Raw genomic sequence first — 18,007 nt, 5'->3', positions numbered from 1 at the left:
ATGCACATGATTCGGTGGGCCCTGTTCTCCTGGTGTCCTCGATCCCCTCTGACTCCTGCAATCTTTTCTTCTTCTCTTCTGCGGGGTTCCCTGACTTTTGAGGGACCCAATGGAGACCTCTGGTTTAGACTCTCTCTCCACTGAATCTATTTTCAATAAAAAAAGAGGGAAATGCACTTGAGAAAGGACTGTGATGAAGTCTACTGAATTGCTGTCATTTTTCATTCTGTTACTTCAGACCAGTTGAATTTTCAGAAACCGCATACCCACGAATTGAATACCACAGACGACAACAACAATTTTGGGACCCTATTCGACTGTCTCTTTTCACGTTGGCAATCGCGGCAATCGTAGGAATCACAATTGGCATTGTCACTCACTTCGTTGTTGAAGGTAAATCTCCTGGCCCTGTTCCTATTGCACTCTGTTGCATAAAATGGGACATTTTGAAGACATTCAATGGTAAATCTAATATTTTATTGATGTAAAAGTGTAGTTTGCTAAGAACAGAAAGCCTGCATTACACATTTCTAAATATTAAAATTTTAAATAGACACCATGCTGATAGGCACACGTAAATGAAACACAAAGAAGAATTTTAAAAAAGGAAAAAAAATTCTTTAGAATAAGGACAAATAATGTCAAGTTATGGGCTTGACTGCCCTTCTCAGAATCAATATATTGATGAATCACCTCCAGAAAGCTTGTGATAGATATGTCTCAGTAGTGTTAGCTAGTAGTCCCAGCTGGTCAGGAGACTGAAGACAGAGAATTACAAGTTCAAGGACTACCTGGGTTACAGAGTGAGATAAAGAACAGCTTCATCAAATGAACAGCCTGTCTCAAAATTTAAGAATTAAAGAATGCTGAGGATATTGTTCAGTAGAACAATTGCCTAGGAGGCACTAAGTTGTGGATTCAGATCCCCAATACCACAAAGAAATAAGGAAATGGAGAGAGAGAGAGAGACAGAGACAGAGACAGAGAGAGAGAGAGACAGAGAAGAAGGAAGGAAGGGAAGGAGGGAGGGAGGGAGGAAGGGAGGGAGGGAGGGAGGGAGGGAGGGAGGGAGGGAAGGAAGGAAGGAAGGAAGGAAGGAAGGAAGGAAGGGAGGAAGAAAGGAGAAGGGAAGGGAAAGAAAGAAGGGGGAGGAAGGGGAGGGTAAAAGCTTGTTATATAAAACGGTTACTCCAAAACATATTAAAGAAGTCATAGCCAGCATTATATCTGAAGAAAAGTGAAGTTGCTTAATGACTGAAGGAGAATGAAAAACTCTGAACTAATTTCTAACTGTATAGAAAAACGCTATCACAGATGAAAACAAATGACACACAGATAAGATGCACTTACCTCTGTCTTTGCATATTAAATGACTACTATAATTATTGTACAATATACAGTGTACTTTAGAGTTTTTATAATGATTTAAGTGTTTATTATAGTCACCTTTACATTTCTACAACATCCCAAGGGATTGAACTGGCAACCCTAGACACAGAATTACAGACAACTTAGGATGCTGAGTATTGAAGAAATAGTCTCCCCAGAGAAGAGCCCATCAATTGGTTATCCAATAACAAATGTCAGCCTGAAAATATATGCATATGAATAACATTATATGGCTTGAGCAGGTTGTATTTATGCATTTATGAATATGCATGTGTAGCCATGAATTTGAATGAAAGCAAGGGTATACATGTGAGGTTTGAGGGAAGAAAAGGGAAGGAGGAAGTGATATAATTTAAAAAAAAAATCCTATTTGCTTTGCACATCGTTTAATTGCAGTACACAGCTTCAAAATGTAAGGATTTTAGAGTCAGTGAAAGCAGTTTTTGGATCATCATTATGCTGATTCCAGACTCTATCTGTATGACATGGAATATTTCCAATAGCAAAATAATAAAATGACAACAACCATTCATAACTTAGTGTTTTACATCATTTTAATTGATTTTTAAATCACTTTTTATATTTTGAGATTATAATATATTAAAATGTATTAAAATATACATAGAGACATCACTGAAAAAATACCTGTCATTGAAGTAAATAATAGAACCTCTTATAAGAGAACTCAGCTATGAAATCTTGCGAAGATATGAGTGGGGATATAGCTTGGATCTGTTAAGACACTGCATGTAAACAGTGATTGATTAGAACTTAGTATTGATTCATTCATCCACTCATCCATGACAAAGAATTAAGCCATGATCTTAAAAGTGAAACCATAAATACAATTGAAATCGAGCATAGATTATTTATGTAAAAAGGCATCGTTGATGCATCTTTTTCAACTTTTGACTTTGATAACTAAACTATATTTTTAAGAAACAAAATGCCAGCTGAGTATAGGCACACCTTTAATCCCAGCACTCTGGAGGCAGAGACAGGTGCATCTCTGTGAGTTCGAGGCAAGCTTGGTCTACAGAGTAAGTTCTAGGATAGCCAGGGCTATGTAGAGAGACTATGACTTAAAAAAAATCTTAGGGTTAACTCATAAATAAGAAAAAGAAGATATGAAATTGTGGTAGTAATCCATCTTAGCCAGATAAAACAACAGTTAAAAAAAAAGAAAAACAAATAATAATGTCAAGTACTTGTAGGTATTAGAGTTAGAATATGTTTATTCTTTTATAAATGTAATTCTTACTCAATCCAGGTCTTTGATATAATTTTTAATCTAGAAAATGTTTTGAAATGGAATTATAATTAAATTAAAATGTCAATTTTAACATAAAATATTGTGTAGTTAATAAGTAGAGAGTTTTGAAATAGATATTCCTTAATTTATTACTTTATAAAAAAGTTAAGGGCACTCATAGCACTGTGTTCTTTTTTCTATCATTATCAGAAATGTTTCTTCCTCTTTGAATAAAAAGTAGTCCAAAGTTCCCCTGCAGAGGCTGACATCCTATTTTTAAAAAAAGCATAAATCTTTAGAATTTATAGTAGGAGCTCTTCAAAGTGTAGTATAGCTGTGCAGTTGTGGTTGGTAGCTCAGTGACGATGCTGCAAATAGCATCTTGAAAAGAGACGATGTCAGGAATAGGATGAAAACAGTAGCGAGCACCCTCCAACAGAGATTTTCTGAGAAAGTAATAGAGAAGCAAAATCTTAAGGGGGATACTAAGTATAGGAAAACACAAACAATTTTACTGTTGCTTCAACACAAATTCTGAGTATGTAGAAAAGAATATCAAAAAGAAGGCAGGTTCCATGCAAGTAAGGATGCAGTGTGTTAAAGTAAAAGAATTGGCTGGCATTCCTTCCCATGGTAATGGGAAAAAGGAAAGGCTTCTGGTGGGCAAGTGGTATTGCCAAATTGGCAGTCTCCAGGACAGCTCTCGACACAACTGGCTGCTGTGTGGAGAATGGGAGAAGCGACAGGGATGCTCTTAAGAAGGCAGTAGATTTTGCTCTCCATGACACAACATAAACTAGATTGCTCGTGGTAGTGGGAATTATGAAGAGAATAGATTTTTCAAAACTCAGGCAACTGTGTCATCAAAACACTGTGTATGATAAACCTATGTTAGCAGTTCTCTGAGAAATGAATGCACATGACTTTTACGACTTCATTTGACACTGACTTTTCATTATATGGTATATGTCTAACTGTAGGAAAGTTTTGATATGCATATGGATCTATAAGAGGAGTATCAGTCAGTGTTCTTTGGGAACTAAATTTTCTGTGTTGGCTGACTGCCATGATGAAATTATAAGGTAGAGTTTTTGAGTTCTACAGTAACCTTTGTTCTAGATGAAAAACAAAGAACCTAGTACATGTAACCAAGGATCTCCCATTCTCCTTGCCTTTCAGATGATAAGTCATTCTATTACCTTGCCTCTTTTCAAGTCACAAACATCAAATACAAAGAAAATTATGGGATGAGGTCATCAAGAGAGTTTATAGAAAGAAGTCATCAGATTGAGAGAATGGTAAGCTCAATGGGAAATACTGATCTACAACCTTCTCAGAATTTAACAATTTGACTATTCAAATTTGCCATGCTGGCAGTCTGCATCTCGCTGAGGATTTAATTCTCATTTCCCTGTTTAGTAATTAAGTTTTGCCATAGTTATCTGCCATGTGCATTTCTTTTCCATTAATGTTTGTTAATGATTTTGACCATTTGTATATAAACCTACATTGATAATACATATTGAAAATGGCATTTTCAATTTGTTCCTTGCATTTTATTATTGTTGTACTATATTGAGATGAACAGGTGATCTAAATTTTAAAATGTTATTGATATCATTATTTTCTCATCAGTACCATTTGTACTTGGATGAGAAATTATTTCTGATTCTATAACATTGGCTTTTAAAACCCTGGCTTTGCCTTTCACATTTAAAATTTATACTATATCAAACTGAGTCACATGTGTGTTTGAATTAAGGAATTAAATTCATTTCTCCCTAATGTAAAAAGCAGTACTATGGTAGCACTACTATGGTACAATAGTCATTCTGATGCTTATCTGTCAGGCCAGCCCCTCCACAAATGAAGTTTCAACATATTAACTGAGGCATATGACCTCTTTCATTGTACAACTATTTTTCACTCTGTCAATAGCAAGGGCTACTCCTTATCTGTTTTAACTTCTGGCTACTCCAATCATCCCTTAATGAATAATAATGAAATCTCTAATTTCTGTATCCATCTTCACGAGGTCTTCCTCCCCATTTCTCTATACATTTCTGATGAGGCTTTTTAATGGGATTCAGTGCCTCCAAGAAATCTATCTTCAGGTCTTCTCTCATAGCTTCATTATATCATAATCAAGGATTTCTGGATTCAAATACATTTTTCAGAATGTACACCCAGTACATCCAATACATCTAGGATTATAATCTTCTTCAGGTTTATCTTGGCTAATCTTGAATTTTGCTTTTATGTATCAAATACACACACACACACACACACACACACACATATTTGTTGGGATTTGATTTAACTTGCTTCAAATGTAGAGGCCTGCACAAAATAACTAATTCATTTAGGACTTCTTTGATCCATTTCAATAAAACTTTAAACTGTTTCTTTAAAGATACTACTCATTTTTAGAAGTTTATTCTTTATTTTTTGAAAATTTTGTATATGTATCCAATGTATCTTGACTATATTCATCCTTCACTTTCAAACCCAAGTTCTCCCAGGACCCTCACACCCATTCCAATATAGGCAGCAATAATTGGATTCCATGGGTTAAAGAAAAAAATAAATAAATAATTGCTTAGTTTTTTTAAGATTTAATACTAGGTGCACTTTGTAATTATTAACTTCAGGATTTTTTTCCTCTTTTTCAAAGATTTACTTTATTTTTAAGTTGTGTATAGGTTCATATGTCTATGTTTACATGTGCACATGAGTGCAGGTGCCCAAGAAGGCAGAACAGGGATACTGGAACCCCTGGAGTTAGAGTGAGGTAGTAAGGAGCTGCCCAGTGTGGGTACTTGGATAGAACTCAGGTACTCTGGAAGAACAGCCACTATTAAAAAGCTGAGCTATCTCTCTAGCTATCTTTCTTTCTTTGTCTGAATTCAGGACATGAGATAAATCTCTCATCTATTAAGGAAATCTTTCCTATTTTTTGTTAGTGTTTGGATTTATCCCTACTTTTATATCTAACATAATTTAAGTAAGGTCTTTAATAAGAAGCCTGTCACCTTGAACCCAAGTCCATTCATTTAGATGTGGTCTATATTCACTTTTTCAAAATTCCTAGTTCTTAGAAGTCAGTCCCTCCTGAATGCTACTTCCATGTTTTTGAATACTTTATTTGCTCTTTTCTTCCTAATTTTTCATTCTACATTCACTTTCTCAAAGGATAACACAGAATTAAAGCATTTGTACAGGAAAGACTTGTTCACAAAAAGCAACTGAGAGTTTCCTAGTTGATTACTTTTGTGAAGACAGCAACTAACCAGTTTTCATTTAGTAACATCAGAAAATATTGAGCTTCTCAGAAATGTGAAAAAATTGCATAGTCTTCCAGTTTAAATGATTTTTCTTTCACTTTTCTTTTTTGCAGGCTACAACTTTTTTGTTATCAAGATATTCTTTCCACTCCAAACATATTTGAGATAAAAATGAAAAAGTGTAGCTTAGGACTCATTCATTCATCTTTCTATTCATTTAATCTATTTATAAATTATTTTGTGTATATGTATTTAATGAATATTTATAGAATCCTATTCTCTGGGATTCCGTCAAATAATGATAATATATAATATGTTATGTTTCATTAGTGGCCAAGAGAGGTGATAAATACAGCATTATAACTATGTAAAATAATTTATGAACAGTTTAATCAATACCTTATATCATAGTCTTCAGTAGAAATATTAAGGCTAGTCATTGTTCTTAGCACCTTTCTCTGCCTACAGACTACCTGCAATCTCAGAGTCACACAGTGATTGCCATGAACTTCTCTGTTAGTGGAAGTTTCTGTCCCACCCACCAGTTCCCAAATAACTGACACAGAGGCTCAATATTTATTGAAAATGATCGGTCAATAGCTCAGGCTTGTTACCACCTAACTCTTACATTTAAATGAATCCATATTTCTTATCTGTGCTTTGCCATGTGGCTCATGTACTGTTACCTCATTTTTTATACATCCTGTGTCCTCAGCAGGTGGCTGGCATCTCCTCTGACTCTGTCCTTCTTTCTCCCAGCATTCTCAGCCTGGCTGTCCCTCCTATACTTTTTGCCTGGCTACTGGCCAATCAACATTTTATTAAAGCAATTTGAGTGACAAATTTTTACAGTGTACAAAGGGAGTACTCCACAACAATTCTCTGTTTGACCACTTGTATAATACTCTGCTGTTTGGGGCAGAGTTAAGACAGATTAAAATAAAGCAACTGTAGAAAGCTGGGAATGGAAGTGGCATTCCTTCTTAGGGAAGAGCACATCAGTTAGTTGTCCAATGGCAAATGGTCAACCCTGAAAACATACCTACAGGTAGCATTATGTGGACTAAACATGATATACTTATGAATACACACACACACACACACACACACACACACACACACACATATATATATATCACATATATATATGTGATAACAATTAGTAAAAACAACAACAAAGGCCATGAATTTGAAAGAGAGTATGGAGGGATATATGGGAGGATGTATAGGGAGGAAAAGGAAGAGAGAAATGTAATTAAATTTTATTTTAAAAAAAAACAAGATAATTGTTTTCATACTCAGTATTACTATAGTTAAAGTTATTCACCTTATATTTATCTAATCTCATGTATCATAAGAACGTTTACTGAAACCTTTTTATGATTTTTTTAAAACAATGATAAAGCTTGAGGGGCTGTTTGAATGTTCCTCTTATTTTCTTTCTAAGTCAAGATATCACATTTGAAATATAAAAAGCACACGAGAACATAAAAAGTTACTATGAAAACCACTTTTCCGCTGAAGTTCATTGCATATTTTCCCAACTGAGAGCTAAGGCTCATCCAAATATTGGGAACCTGTGACAGCAGAACTTCCAAGAAGAGGACACAGTGGAATGTATTGAGGGCCATTGAGGGCCAGCCTCAATGTCCTCCCAGGGTTCAGAGGAAAGGCTACAGCCAACTTAAGGCTCAAAAGATCTGAGGGCAAAAAAAATCTCTCACTCAGTGTTTTTTCTTGCCAACTTTTTTTATTCTTTTCTGCTGCAGAGTCTTTCAGTTTAAATACACACACAAAACAAAGGCAGTTCTTTGGTAATTGAAAAGTTACTGTTGATCTAGATGGTCTTTTTTGTTTTGTTTTGTTTTGTTTTTCGAGACAGGGTTTCTCAACTTAGCTTTGGACCCTGTCCTGGAACTCAGTCTGTGTAAACCAGGCTGGCTTTGAACTCACAGAGATCCTCCTGACTCTGCTTCCTGAGTGTTTGGACTAAGGGTGTGTGCCACCATCTCCCAGCTTCTAGATGGTCTTTTAATAAGAAACCCAGAGCCCAGATATCAGGGTGGAAGCTGAAAGATCAGAGAAGCAGAACAGCCAGCCACTGGCTCTTACCTCTATGAAATCTTCAGTCTCAAGAGAGTGAGTTTCTGTTTCCTCACGCCTTATATACCTTTCTCTGCCCTGTCATATTGCTTCCTGGAATTAAAGGCATTTGTACTTCCCAAGCAAAGACATGAGATCTCAAGCACTGGGATTTAAGGTGTGTGACTTCACTGCCTGACCTCTATGTCTAATCTAGTGGCTGGCTCTGTCCCCTGATCCTCAGGCAAGTTTACCAGGGTACACAGTATATCACCACAGTTATAGAGCTAGCACTTTTTCTCAGGAACAAGAAGCAGATAGGAGCTGTCCCAAGTGACACCATCAGCACTTTTCTGCTTCTGGGGAGGCGTGACTAGAAGGATGCCAGGCAGCACTGAGAAGCAGAAAGGCTGATTTAATAGGGTTCTCCATTCTGAGGGAGTTCATGTATGATGCTTCATTCCTAGGTATGCATAATTAAACTAGGGGTTAGTCATAAATGTGCAATGGTTTACATCTATCATCTAAGCAGTTAGAACGAGGGGGATTAATAGCTTTTTAGGGTAGAGCTGGGGGGTCAGCTGAGGTTAGCACTTTCCCAACTCAGCTATGGGAGAATTTAGGGCTCTCAGTCTCCGTAATCAGGAGGGACCAGGAATCAAATGACCTTGGACGTTCCTTCATCTCTGAGGGTCCCAAATGTGATCTATTTGAAAGATCCTTTCCTGACCACATATCCTGTTGAATGGGAGATAATTGCAGGGAGCTGGCTTCTAATGTATGTCTCAGGGAATGGAGTGGGGACTAGGCTGTGGGAATCAAGTTTATTGACTTCGAATTCTTTCACTGGAGGTCCCACAGAATAGAGGCGATGCCACCCAATATACTAGCACATGGGAGAAATTGTGCTCAGTAAATGGTCAAAACACTGCTACACCATGGGAATAAATCCCCAAATTGTAATATATGGGGGAAATCTTATGGCTTTACACAAGAAATCTACAGCAGGAAGCAGCCAAACCATTCAAAAGGCAATAATGCCAATCCGCCTTGCATTTTTTATTTAAATCCTCCATCAGAACCATTGGCTCTGGTGGGTTGGCCTTTTTATGATGGCTGAATTTCTCACTGCATAATCCCGAGCAGGTATGGATACTTAGTGAAGCATTCTCTGATTCCAGAGAACTTATTCTTGTCTATATTGAGTGATAGCAAGCAAATTCTGTGACGGGAAGTTCCTGATTAATGAAGATTTATGATTAAATGATTTTTTTAAACTAATAATTCCAGGAAATTTTATTTAGAACATAGAGACAACAGGAATGTGCACAGGAAAAATCTAAGCAAAAATGTGGTTTCAAAAACCCAGGCTCAGCTTGGTTTGTGGGGAAGATTTGGGGCTTAGGTTACGTCACAGAGGTGATTCTGTGCAGACATAGTAGGGTTGGGCTGTTTGTCATACACCAAGAGGTGATGCCTGAAAAGGTAGATAATAACTTCCCAGACATCACTGGGCAAGTTTCCCAGGTCAGACAAGGACATGGCTGTGGGGCAGTACAGGTGTGAGGTGTTATCAGCAGGCACTTACAGAAACTGGTACATCTACCCACTCAGTACAATGTATTGTTAATGCAATTATGAATTTAATGTTAAATAAATATGAATTCTTCATCACAACCTACCATATTGTAAAAAACAAATCTAATGCCATAGAAATTTCTTCTTCTTTTGGTTGTGAAGTTTAGCCTGCAATGGCTGAGCCACCTCTCCAGCCTGTCTTAAGAAATTTCTAAAGAAAGAAAAGAGATGTTATTATTTGTTAGATAAACCACTATAACAATCAACCTCTGTTGGTCAGTGTTTCTATATCATCTGAGGGATTGTCTGGTTTTGCTTCTCCATTTATTTATTTATTTATTTATTTATTTATTTATTTATTTATTTATATTTTCTCCTCTATTGACATATAGCACACATTCCGGGCTAAATAGCATTAAACAAGTGTAAGTTAAAATATAGAGAAATAAAATGAAGACTAGTGGGGAACATCAGAGACTCACTTGATTTCTGATATGGCTGGTTTTAGGGGATCAAGCAATGTCCTTGGGCTAATGTCCTTCCTTATTTTTTCTCTCCTTGGAAGATACAGCTAATGCCTGCTTGATGTGTTTTTCTAAGTTACTAACTGAAGCAGCAGGATATTTCTCCATGACCATCTTTAAATGGATGTTTGAAGAATCAGTCTTATTTGGTTGGTCAAATTTACAATTAAAGACTGGCTAAGATGTGGAAACTCTGGCAATTTTGTGAGCCATGGAGATGTTTAGCTCCATTTGAACTATATAGATAAAACTTCACCGTCATTCAATAGTCTACCTGACATTTCTACTTTGAACTCTTGCAGGCATCTCAAATTAATCTAGTTTAAATGCCCCTCTTGAAGATTGCTCCCTCTAGTGTTGTCTCACTCTTGAATTTTCAGTGAACAATTCTGTCTTCTTTTTGCTTATTCAATTCATGAGTCACATTTCTATGTCTAGTTCATTATCTCCATTCTAGACTAGGTGAAATAATAGCTCACATATTCAAATCAGTTATTACTGCTTCCCCTCAGGATACCTCTCACATCTACAGAGAAATCAGAATGACTTTTTGAAAATGCTGTGTTGTATTTGTTTGCTTAGAATTTCTTTTTTTTTTTTTTTTTTTTTGGTTTTTTCGAGACAGGGTTTCTCTGTGTAGCTTTGCGCCTTTCCTGGAGCTCACTTGGTAGCCCAGGCTGGCCTCGAACTCACATCGATCCGCCTGCCTCTGCCTCCCGAGTGCTGGGACTAAAGGCGTGCGCCACCAACGCCCGGCTTGCTTAGAATTTCTTAATGGCTTCTGAATATGCTCAAAATAAAGATCTAAGCTCTTCACCCGAGTTTCCAAATGCTCATGTGCTCTGACTCTAACTCCTCTCGTCTCTGCACACTCTGCCTTGCTCACTTTGCTCTGCCCATATTGACCTTCTTTTGGATTCTTTGCATCTTCTGTTCCTCCCACAGAGAAGACTATCTCAACCTTGTTGATTCCTCATCAGCTGAAATATCACCCCAACATCACCTACTTGGAGAACCTTTTTCTGTTACAGTTTCTTAGCTGTTATCTTATATTACTTTACTAATGACTCTTGATAATCAATTTTAAACTCAAAATACAGTTAAAACTTTCTAACTGTATTTTGAGTTTAAGGTTGGCACTGTTTTTGTTCAGTGCTGTTTATCCAGTGTCTACTACAATGCCTTGAACACAGGGGACTTATGATTGTACTGAATGAATAAATTAGTGATATAAAAGGAAGAAGACAGCTATAAGAAGAATAAAAAAGCAGTACAAGAGCTGTTTTTTTTTTTTACAATACTGATTAAGACTAGCCATAACTGTAGATAGTCAATCATTAATGAATATGTAATTACTCAATCACACATACCTTCTGCAAAACTCTAAATGATGCTAAGGCCAGCACAGTCCCTTCCTTCAAAGAACATATAATCTTGATTATTAATGGAGGCTTATTCATGGAAAAGAATGCAGTCAATATTGAAATTAAGTAAAGACAGAATGGAACAATCTGAGACCTGTCACAGTCAGTGTTCAACTGCTAATTGTGTCATTTCAATGATCAGGATTTGGGAGATTTGAGGAAGGAAACTTTTGGAGTCAGCAGGAAGCCTTCCTGGAGCGGGCTGTTCTATCAGTGTGTTCTTCCTCTACTGGACCATATCCACCCTTATAGTAGAAAGATACATGTACAACTGGCCTTATTTTCATAGCTACACCTCAAAGAGAATTCTCAAGCAGTATCTCCTGGTATTCAGGAGCATTTGATCTTTCTTGAAAACTTAGACTTTCTACAGTTACTTACCAGAGAAGAAAAGATTAAAAACCCAAACAGTAACTGAGCAGCCACCAGCCTACTAAGAACCATACACACTGTTTCAAGTATATTTTGTTTTTAATGCTGGAATTAAAGCCAAGGGAGACAATTATGTTCTTATTTTAAGGCGAATAAATAGTTTTTATCATCTGTTTAGACACAGATTTTTAAGTGAAATAATCATTAGCAAAATTATTTTTAGGGTTGGACCATGAAAACCTAAGGATAAGATTAGTCGTTTGGACTAGATATCATATTATTGAGTTCTCAATGGAAGTATACCAATAAGAAAAATCCAATTTCTTTAGAAAAATGACCATAACAATGACTTCCAAGAAAATAGTTCATTTTTATATAAAATAAATGGCTAATATTGTTTTCTTTTTTTTTTGTTGTTGTTCATAAACTTGTTAGTGTCATTGAGTTTATACTAATTGACTGTTTGAATTTTATACTGGGTAGTTCTACAAATTTTAGTTAGTTTGTTTTTCGAGACAGGGTTTCTCTGTGTAGTTTTGGTGCCTGTCCTGGATCTCACTCTGTAGACCAGGCTGTCCTTGAACTCACAGAGATCCTCCTGGCTCTGCCTCCTGAGTGCTGGGATTAAAGTTGTGAGCCACTACCGTCCAGCAACACAAACTTTGAAAAAATATTTGGTAATTTGGTTGTGAGCCTAGCCTTTAATTGCTGAACTATCTCTCCACTCTGTTTTCAATTTTGAAAAAAAAGTTTTACTGCTATATATTCATGTATACTGTGATTGGTTTCAGAAATACATGTTCATTCATATTTACCATGTACTTTGACCACTTTCACTTCCAATCCTTTCTCCTTAATCCCCCTCTCCTTAATCCCCCTCCCACCTTCCCTGCCTCCTTCCTTTCCCCAGATATTTACACTACTACTTTATGCTATGTGTGCATATATTTATATATTTAAGGTATTTTATTCATAACACCTCGGATTCACATATGAGAAAGAATGTGGTATTTGTCTTTCTGTATTTTTCTTACTTTACTCTTTCCATCTATTATCTTGAAAATAGAATTACCGCGTTCTTTCATATGACTTAAAAATCCATTATGCACTTATAACACAATATATTTTCTTTGTCCATTTGTTTACTGATAGATACCTCATGATAGTCAACTTCCAGAATGGGTCTGCATGTTCACATTCTCTTTTGTAAAACCACAGACAGGCAGAGGTGGCTTTCAAGTGAGGGCCGAGGATGGGACCAACAAAGGAGGATAATAGCTCTTACTCTGAGGGAGATACTGTCTGGAAACAAGAGTTTAAAATATTCATCTTTCTATTTTATAGATGTCAGTTTCCCTTGCATTGCGAGGGAACACTGCAGGAACAAGAAGGACCATATAACACAGGGTTTTGAGGAGATGGCATTACTTCATCACTAGACCAAAACAAGGAAAATGGGTTTAATATTTAGAAGGTAGAGTCTCCTGAGTGTTGTACTAGTTTTGTGGAGTGATGAAGAGGAAGAAACCATATGGAGCAGAAACACAGAACCCCTGGTCCCCAGAGGGTGTAGTAACTGGGGGTGGGGTGTAAGACTTAGTTTTTAAGTAGACTTTGGTTCCTTTGACACATACCTGTGTCTACTGACTTTGAATAGTCAGCCCAGTGCTCTTTGATGGTACATTTCAGCAAGCCTCCTTTTAGGGAATCGTGACTCTTTAGGAAATAAGTTCTCTGAACATCTCAAATCCTTCCCAGGTTCAGTCTGGAATGATCAAGAAGTGTCTTGCTCATGATGGGAAGTGTTGTGAAACTGGTTACTAGTGCTAGTATTAGACATTTAGCCCTGGATGTCTCAGAGAGATGACTCAGAGTGAGGTGTCAGAGTTGTTACAGTCATTCCAATGGTCAAGTGATGCAGTCATCATCAACAAAATCAGCAAAACTGGGATCAGTGGTGGACTAGACACTATGAGAGTGTAGCAAACAGCTGTTGGGCTTTTTTTTTTTTTTAGAACTGAGGATGATGTCTTAAAATAACACATACTTTAATTCGTTTGGTAATTAAGACTGAAATTATTTTGTAAGTAGTTTGCTAGACATTACAGGTATGATATAATTTTATTTACTTTTAAAAATTCTGTTTGTCTTTGTTTGTGTGTGTGTGTATGGGTCTATGTGAGTGTACATGTACACCTTTCTGTGAACATACAAGGCCAGAAGAGGGTATCACATAAAGTATCCTCTTATATATATCATTTTCACCTACTCCTCTGTGCCACAGTTTCTTCTTGAACCCAGGGTGCTTGCTTTTGGGGAGAGGCTTAGCGCTGCAAGCCTCTGCAGCCCCCAAGAGCTGGAATTACAGGAGTCTGCAAGGAAACCAGGCTTATCTCACAGGTACTGGGATCCATATCTGTATCCTTATGATTTCAGTGAAAGCATTCTTAACCACTGATCCATCATTCAAGCTCCAAATTTTACTTCCCAAATCAATTCTGTAAGGCAGACATCACAATCACCCCATTTTAAAGAGGATCAGTGAATTTGGCCATTTTGAAAAGGTTGTTCAGTCCCACAAGGATTTGAACACAGATTTAGTCTTCTCACTGTGGAAAGCCAATATGCATCATGAAAATGAGCTAAAAACCTGTTCTTCACACACACAAAAAATTCTTGATAGGTAAGAAATAATATGTTCTTCAGTACTAACAGTTTTCATTTATTTATTTTTTATCAGATGTCTAGGATATTTCGACGTTCTTCTGGAATGGGTCGATTTATCAAGTCCCATGTGATCAAGATTAGGTATGTAGACCTGATCTGGAATTTCAAGCCAATAACACAAAGATGGCACATTTAACTGACATGGCTGCTTAGCCACCCTGAGAATCATTTTAGCAAAGAGATTTCATAAAATTTAAGCAACACGAATTATGTTGTCTGACCGTTTCAATGACTTCTTAGTCACAATAGGAAGATAGAAAGTGCTTCAAAGGAGACTCACCGCTATTAGGTAAGAAAAATTACGCAGAAAGGAGAGGAAATGATCGCTTCTCGGCCTTTTGGCTAAGATCAAGTGTGTAGAAAGGAGAGGAAATGAGATGGTTCTACTAACACCAACCTGCCCCCATCAAGAAGGAGCAAAAGAGAACAGAATGTAGGACCTTTTCATTTTCCTTTCCTTAAGTCTCTATAACCATCACTGTCCCTTCCTATGGAATGTTTTTCCTTAATACGAACAATTTTTTTTTTACTAAGAGATTTTTCTATTTGTTTTGCATATCAACCATGGATTCCCCTGTCCTCCCTCCTCCCACCCTGAGCCTTCCCTCCCAATCCACCCTCCATTCCCACCTCCTCCAAGGCAAGGTCTCCCCTCGGGAGTCAGCAGAGCCTAGTACATTCAGGTGAGGCAGGTTCAATCCCCTCCTCCCTGCACCAAGGCTGAACAAAGTGTCTCAGCATAGACACTAGGTTCCAAAAAGCTGGCTCATGCACTAACGCCAGTTCCTGGTCTCACTGCCTGGGGGGCCCTTGAACAGTTCCAGCTAAACAACTGTCTCACTTATCCAGAGGGCCTAGTCCAGTACCATGGGGGCTCCGAAGCTATTGGTTCACAGTTCATGTGTTTCCACTAGTTTGGCTAGTTGTCTCTGTACTTTTTCCGATCATGGTCTCAATATCTCTTGCTCATATAATCCCTACTCTACCTCATTTATTGGACTCCTGGAGCTCCACCTGGGGCCTGGCCGTGGATGTCTGCATCTGCTTCCATCAGTCACTAGATGAGAGTTCTATCATGACAGTTAGGGTGTTCATCCATCTGATCACCAGAGTAGGTCAGCTCAGGCACCCTCTCGACCATTGCCAGTAGTCTATAGTGGAGTCATCTTTGTGGGTTCCTGGGGACCTCTCTAGCACTTTGCTTCTTCCTATTCCCATGGGGTCTTCATTTATCATGGTATCTCTTTCCTTGTTCTCCCACTCTGTTCCTGATCCAGCTAGGACCTCCCACTCCCCTAAGCTTTCTTTACCCCAACTTTTGCCCTCCATTATGTCCCCAGCCCCAGTTTGCCCATATAGATCTCATCCATTTCTCTGTCACTGGGCAATCCCTGTGTCTTTCCTAGGGTCCTCTTTACTAGCTAGACTCCCTAGAGATGTGGGTTGCAGTCTGGTTATCCTTTGCTTTACATCTAGTATCCACTTATGAATGAGTACATACTATATTTGTCTTTCTGAGTCTGGGTTACCTCACTCAGGATGATATTTTCTAGTTCCATCCATTTGCCTGCAAACCTCATGATGTCATTGTTTTTCTCTGATGAGTAGTACTCCATTGTGTATATGTACCACATTTTCTTTATCCTTTTTTCAGTTGAAGGGCATCTAGGTTGTTTCCAGGTTCTGGCTATTACAAATAATGCTGCTATGAACATAGTTGAGCATGTGTCCTTGTGGTATAATTGAGCATTCCTTGGGTATATGCTCAAGAGTGGTATAGCTGGGTCTTGAGGTAGATTGATTCCCGATTTTCTGAGAAAGCACCACACTGATTTCCAAAGTGGCTGTACCAGTTTCCATTCCCACCAACAGTGGAGGAGTGTTCCCCTTGCTCCACATCCTCTCCAACATAAGCTGTCATCAGTGTTTTTGATCTTAGCCATTCTGACAGGTGTAAGATGGTATCTCAGAGTCCTTTTGATTTGCATTTCCCTGATGACTAAGGATGTTGATCAATTCCTTAAATGTCTTTCAGCCATTTGAGCTTCTTCTCTTGAGAATTCTCTGTTTAGCGCTATAGCTCATTTTTTAATTGGATTGTTATGTATTTTGATGTCTAGTTTCTTGAGTTCTTTATATATTCTGGATATCAGCCCTCTGTCAGATGCGGGGTTGGTGAATATCTTTTCCCATTCTGTAGGCTGTCATTTTGTCATATTGCCCGTGTCCTTTGCCCTACAAAACCTTCTCAGTTTCAAGAGGTCCCATTTATTAATTATTGACTGACCGTTTCAGTGACTTCTTAGTCACAATAGGAAGATAGAATGTGCTTCAAAGGAGACTCACCGCTATTAGGTAAGAAAAATTACACAGAAAGGAGAGGAAATGAGATGGTTCTACTAACACCAACCTGCTCCCGTGAAGAAGGAGCAAAAGAGAACAGAATGTAGGACTTTTTCATTTTCCTTTCTTCAGTCTCTGTAACAATCACTGTCACTTCCTATGGAATTTTTTTCCTTAATATGAACAATTTTTTGTTGTTTTTAAAAACATCTTTTTGTTTCAATACTTTGGCAAAATGTAATATATGCAAATTAAACATGGAGTTATTATCAGAGACCAAGATATGTCTTTTTTTTTTTTTTACATTTTTAAAAATCCTGTGCATATGTGGGCATGTGCATCAGTCAGCATGCACATGGAAGTCAGAGGACACCTTATAGGAGTCAGTTTTCTACTTCCACCATGTGGATTCCAGGGATCAAACTCAGGTAATTAGGCTTGGCAGCAAGCACCTTTACCTGCTGAGCCATCTCACTAGCTCTTAGTGTGTATGGATATGATGTTTAAAAGGCCTAGATTTCACACTGAGATAGACGAGTAGATGATAGATAGGTGATAATTAGACAGATGATGAGAGATAGATATGGAGATTATAGATAGATAATTAGATATAGAGATGATAGATAGATAGATAGATAGATAGATAGATAGATAGATAGATAGGCAAACAGACAGACAGACAGATAGATATGATAGGGGATTCATAGAGATGATAGGTGGATAATAGGATATGTATGGTTATTTAACTTCTGAATGATAATTAGTCTTTTTCCATCTTTTTCTTTTTGTCTCCTTTCTTCTTTTATTTGTCTAAAATATCAAAATATCACTGTTTTTGTGCAATATTTATTGCATTTCCATAGGTCAACTCAAAGGGTCAAAAGTGAGGCCAAAAGAGTGGATGCCAGTGGGCATTATAGTATTGCATTGCCACGAGATCTACTTCTGCCTCAGACAAGAGAAGCACGAGACCTTGGCAGTAAGGGACATCATTTCTGACCACATCCCTCTGGCCAGAATTAATGAGAGAGT

General features: G+C 37.5%; 1 protein-coding gene across 1 annotated transcript in view; it reads left to right on the top strand.

Moving 5' to 3' along the window:
- The window catches only part of LOC114708969 (transmembrane protease serine 11F), an 86,494-nt gene that overhangs the window by 50,843 nt on the left and 17,644 nt on the right, over positions 1-18,007 (top strand). Inside the window, exons 3-5 of the mRNA XM_028892612.2 lie at positions 239-393; positions 3,821-3,939; positions 14,646-14,713. Coding sequence (XP_028748445.1) covers positions 239-393; positions 3,821-3,939; positions 14,646-14,713 — 342 coding nt within the window. The remainder of the gene's footprint in view (positions 1-238; positions 394-3,820; positions 3,940-14,645; positions 14,714-18,007) is intronic.

This window comes from Peromyscus leucopus, chromosome 10 (genome assembly GCF_004664715.2).
Source record: "Peromyscus leucopus breed LL Stock chromosome 10, UCI_PerLeu_2.1, whole genome shotgun sequence".
Classification (NCBI taxonomy): Eukaryota; Metazoa; Chordata; class Mammalia; order Rodentia; family Cricetidae; genus Peromyscus; species Peromyscus leucopus.
Note: the sequence above shows the minus strand (reverse complement) of the source record. Positions and strands in the feature narration are given on the sequence as shown.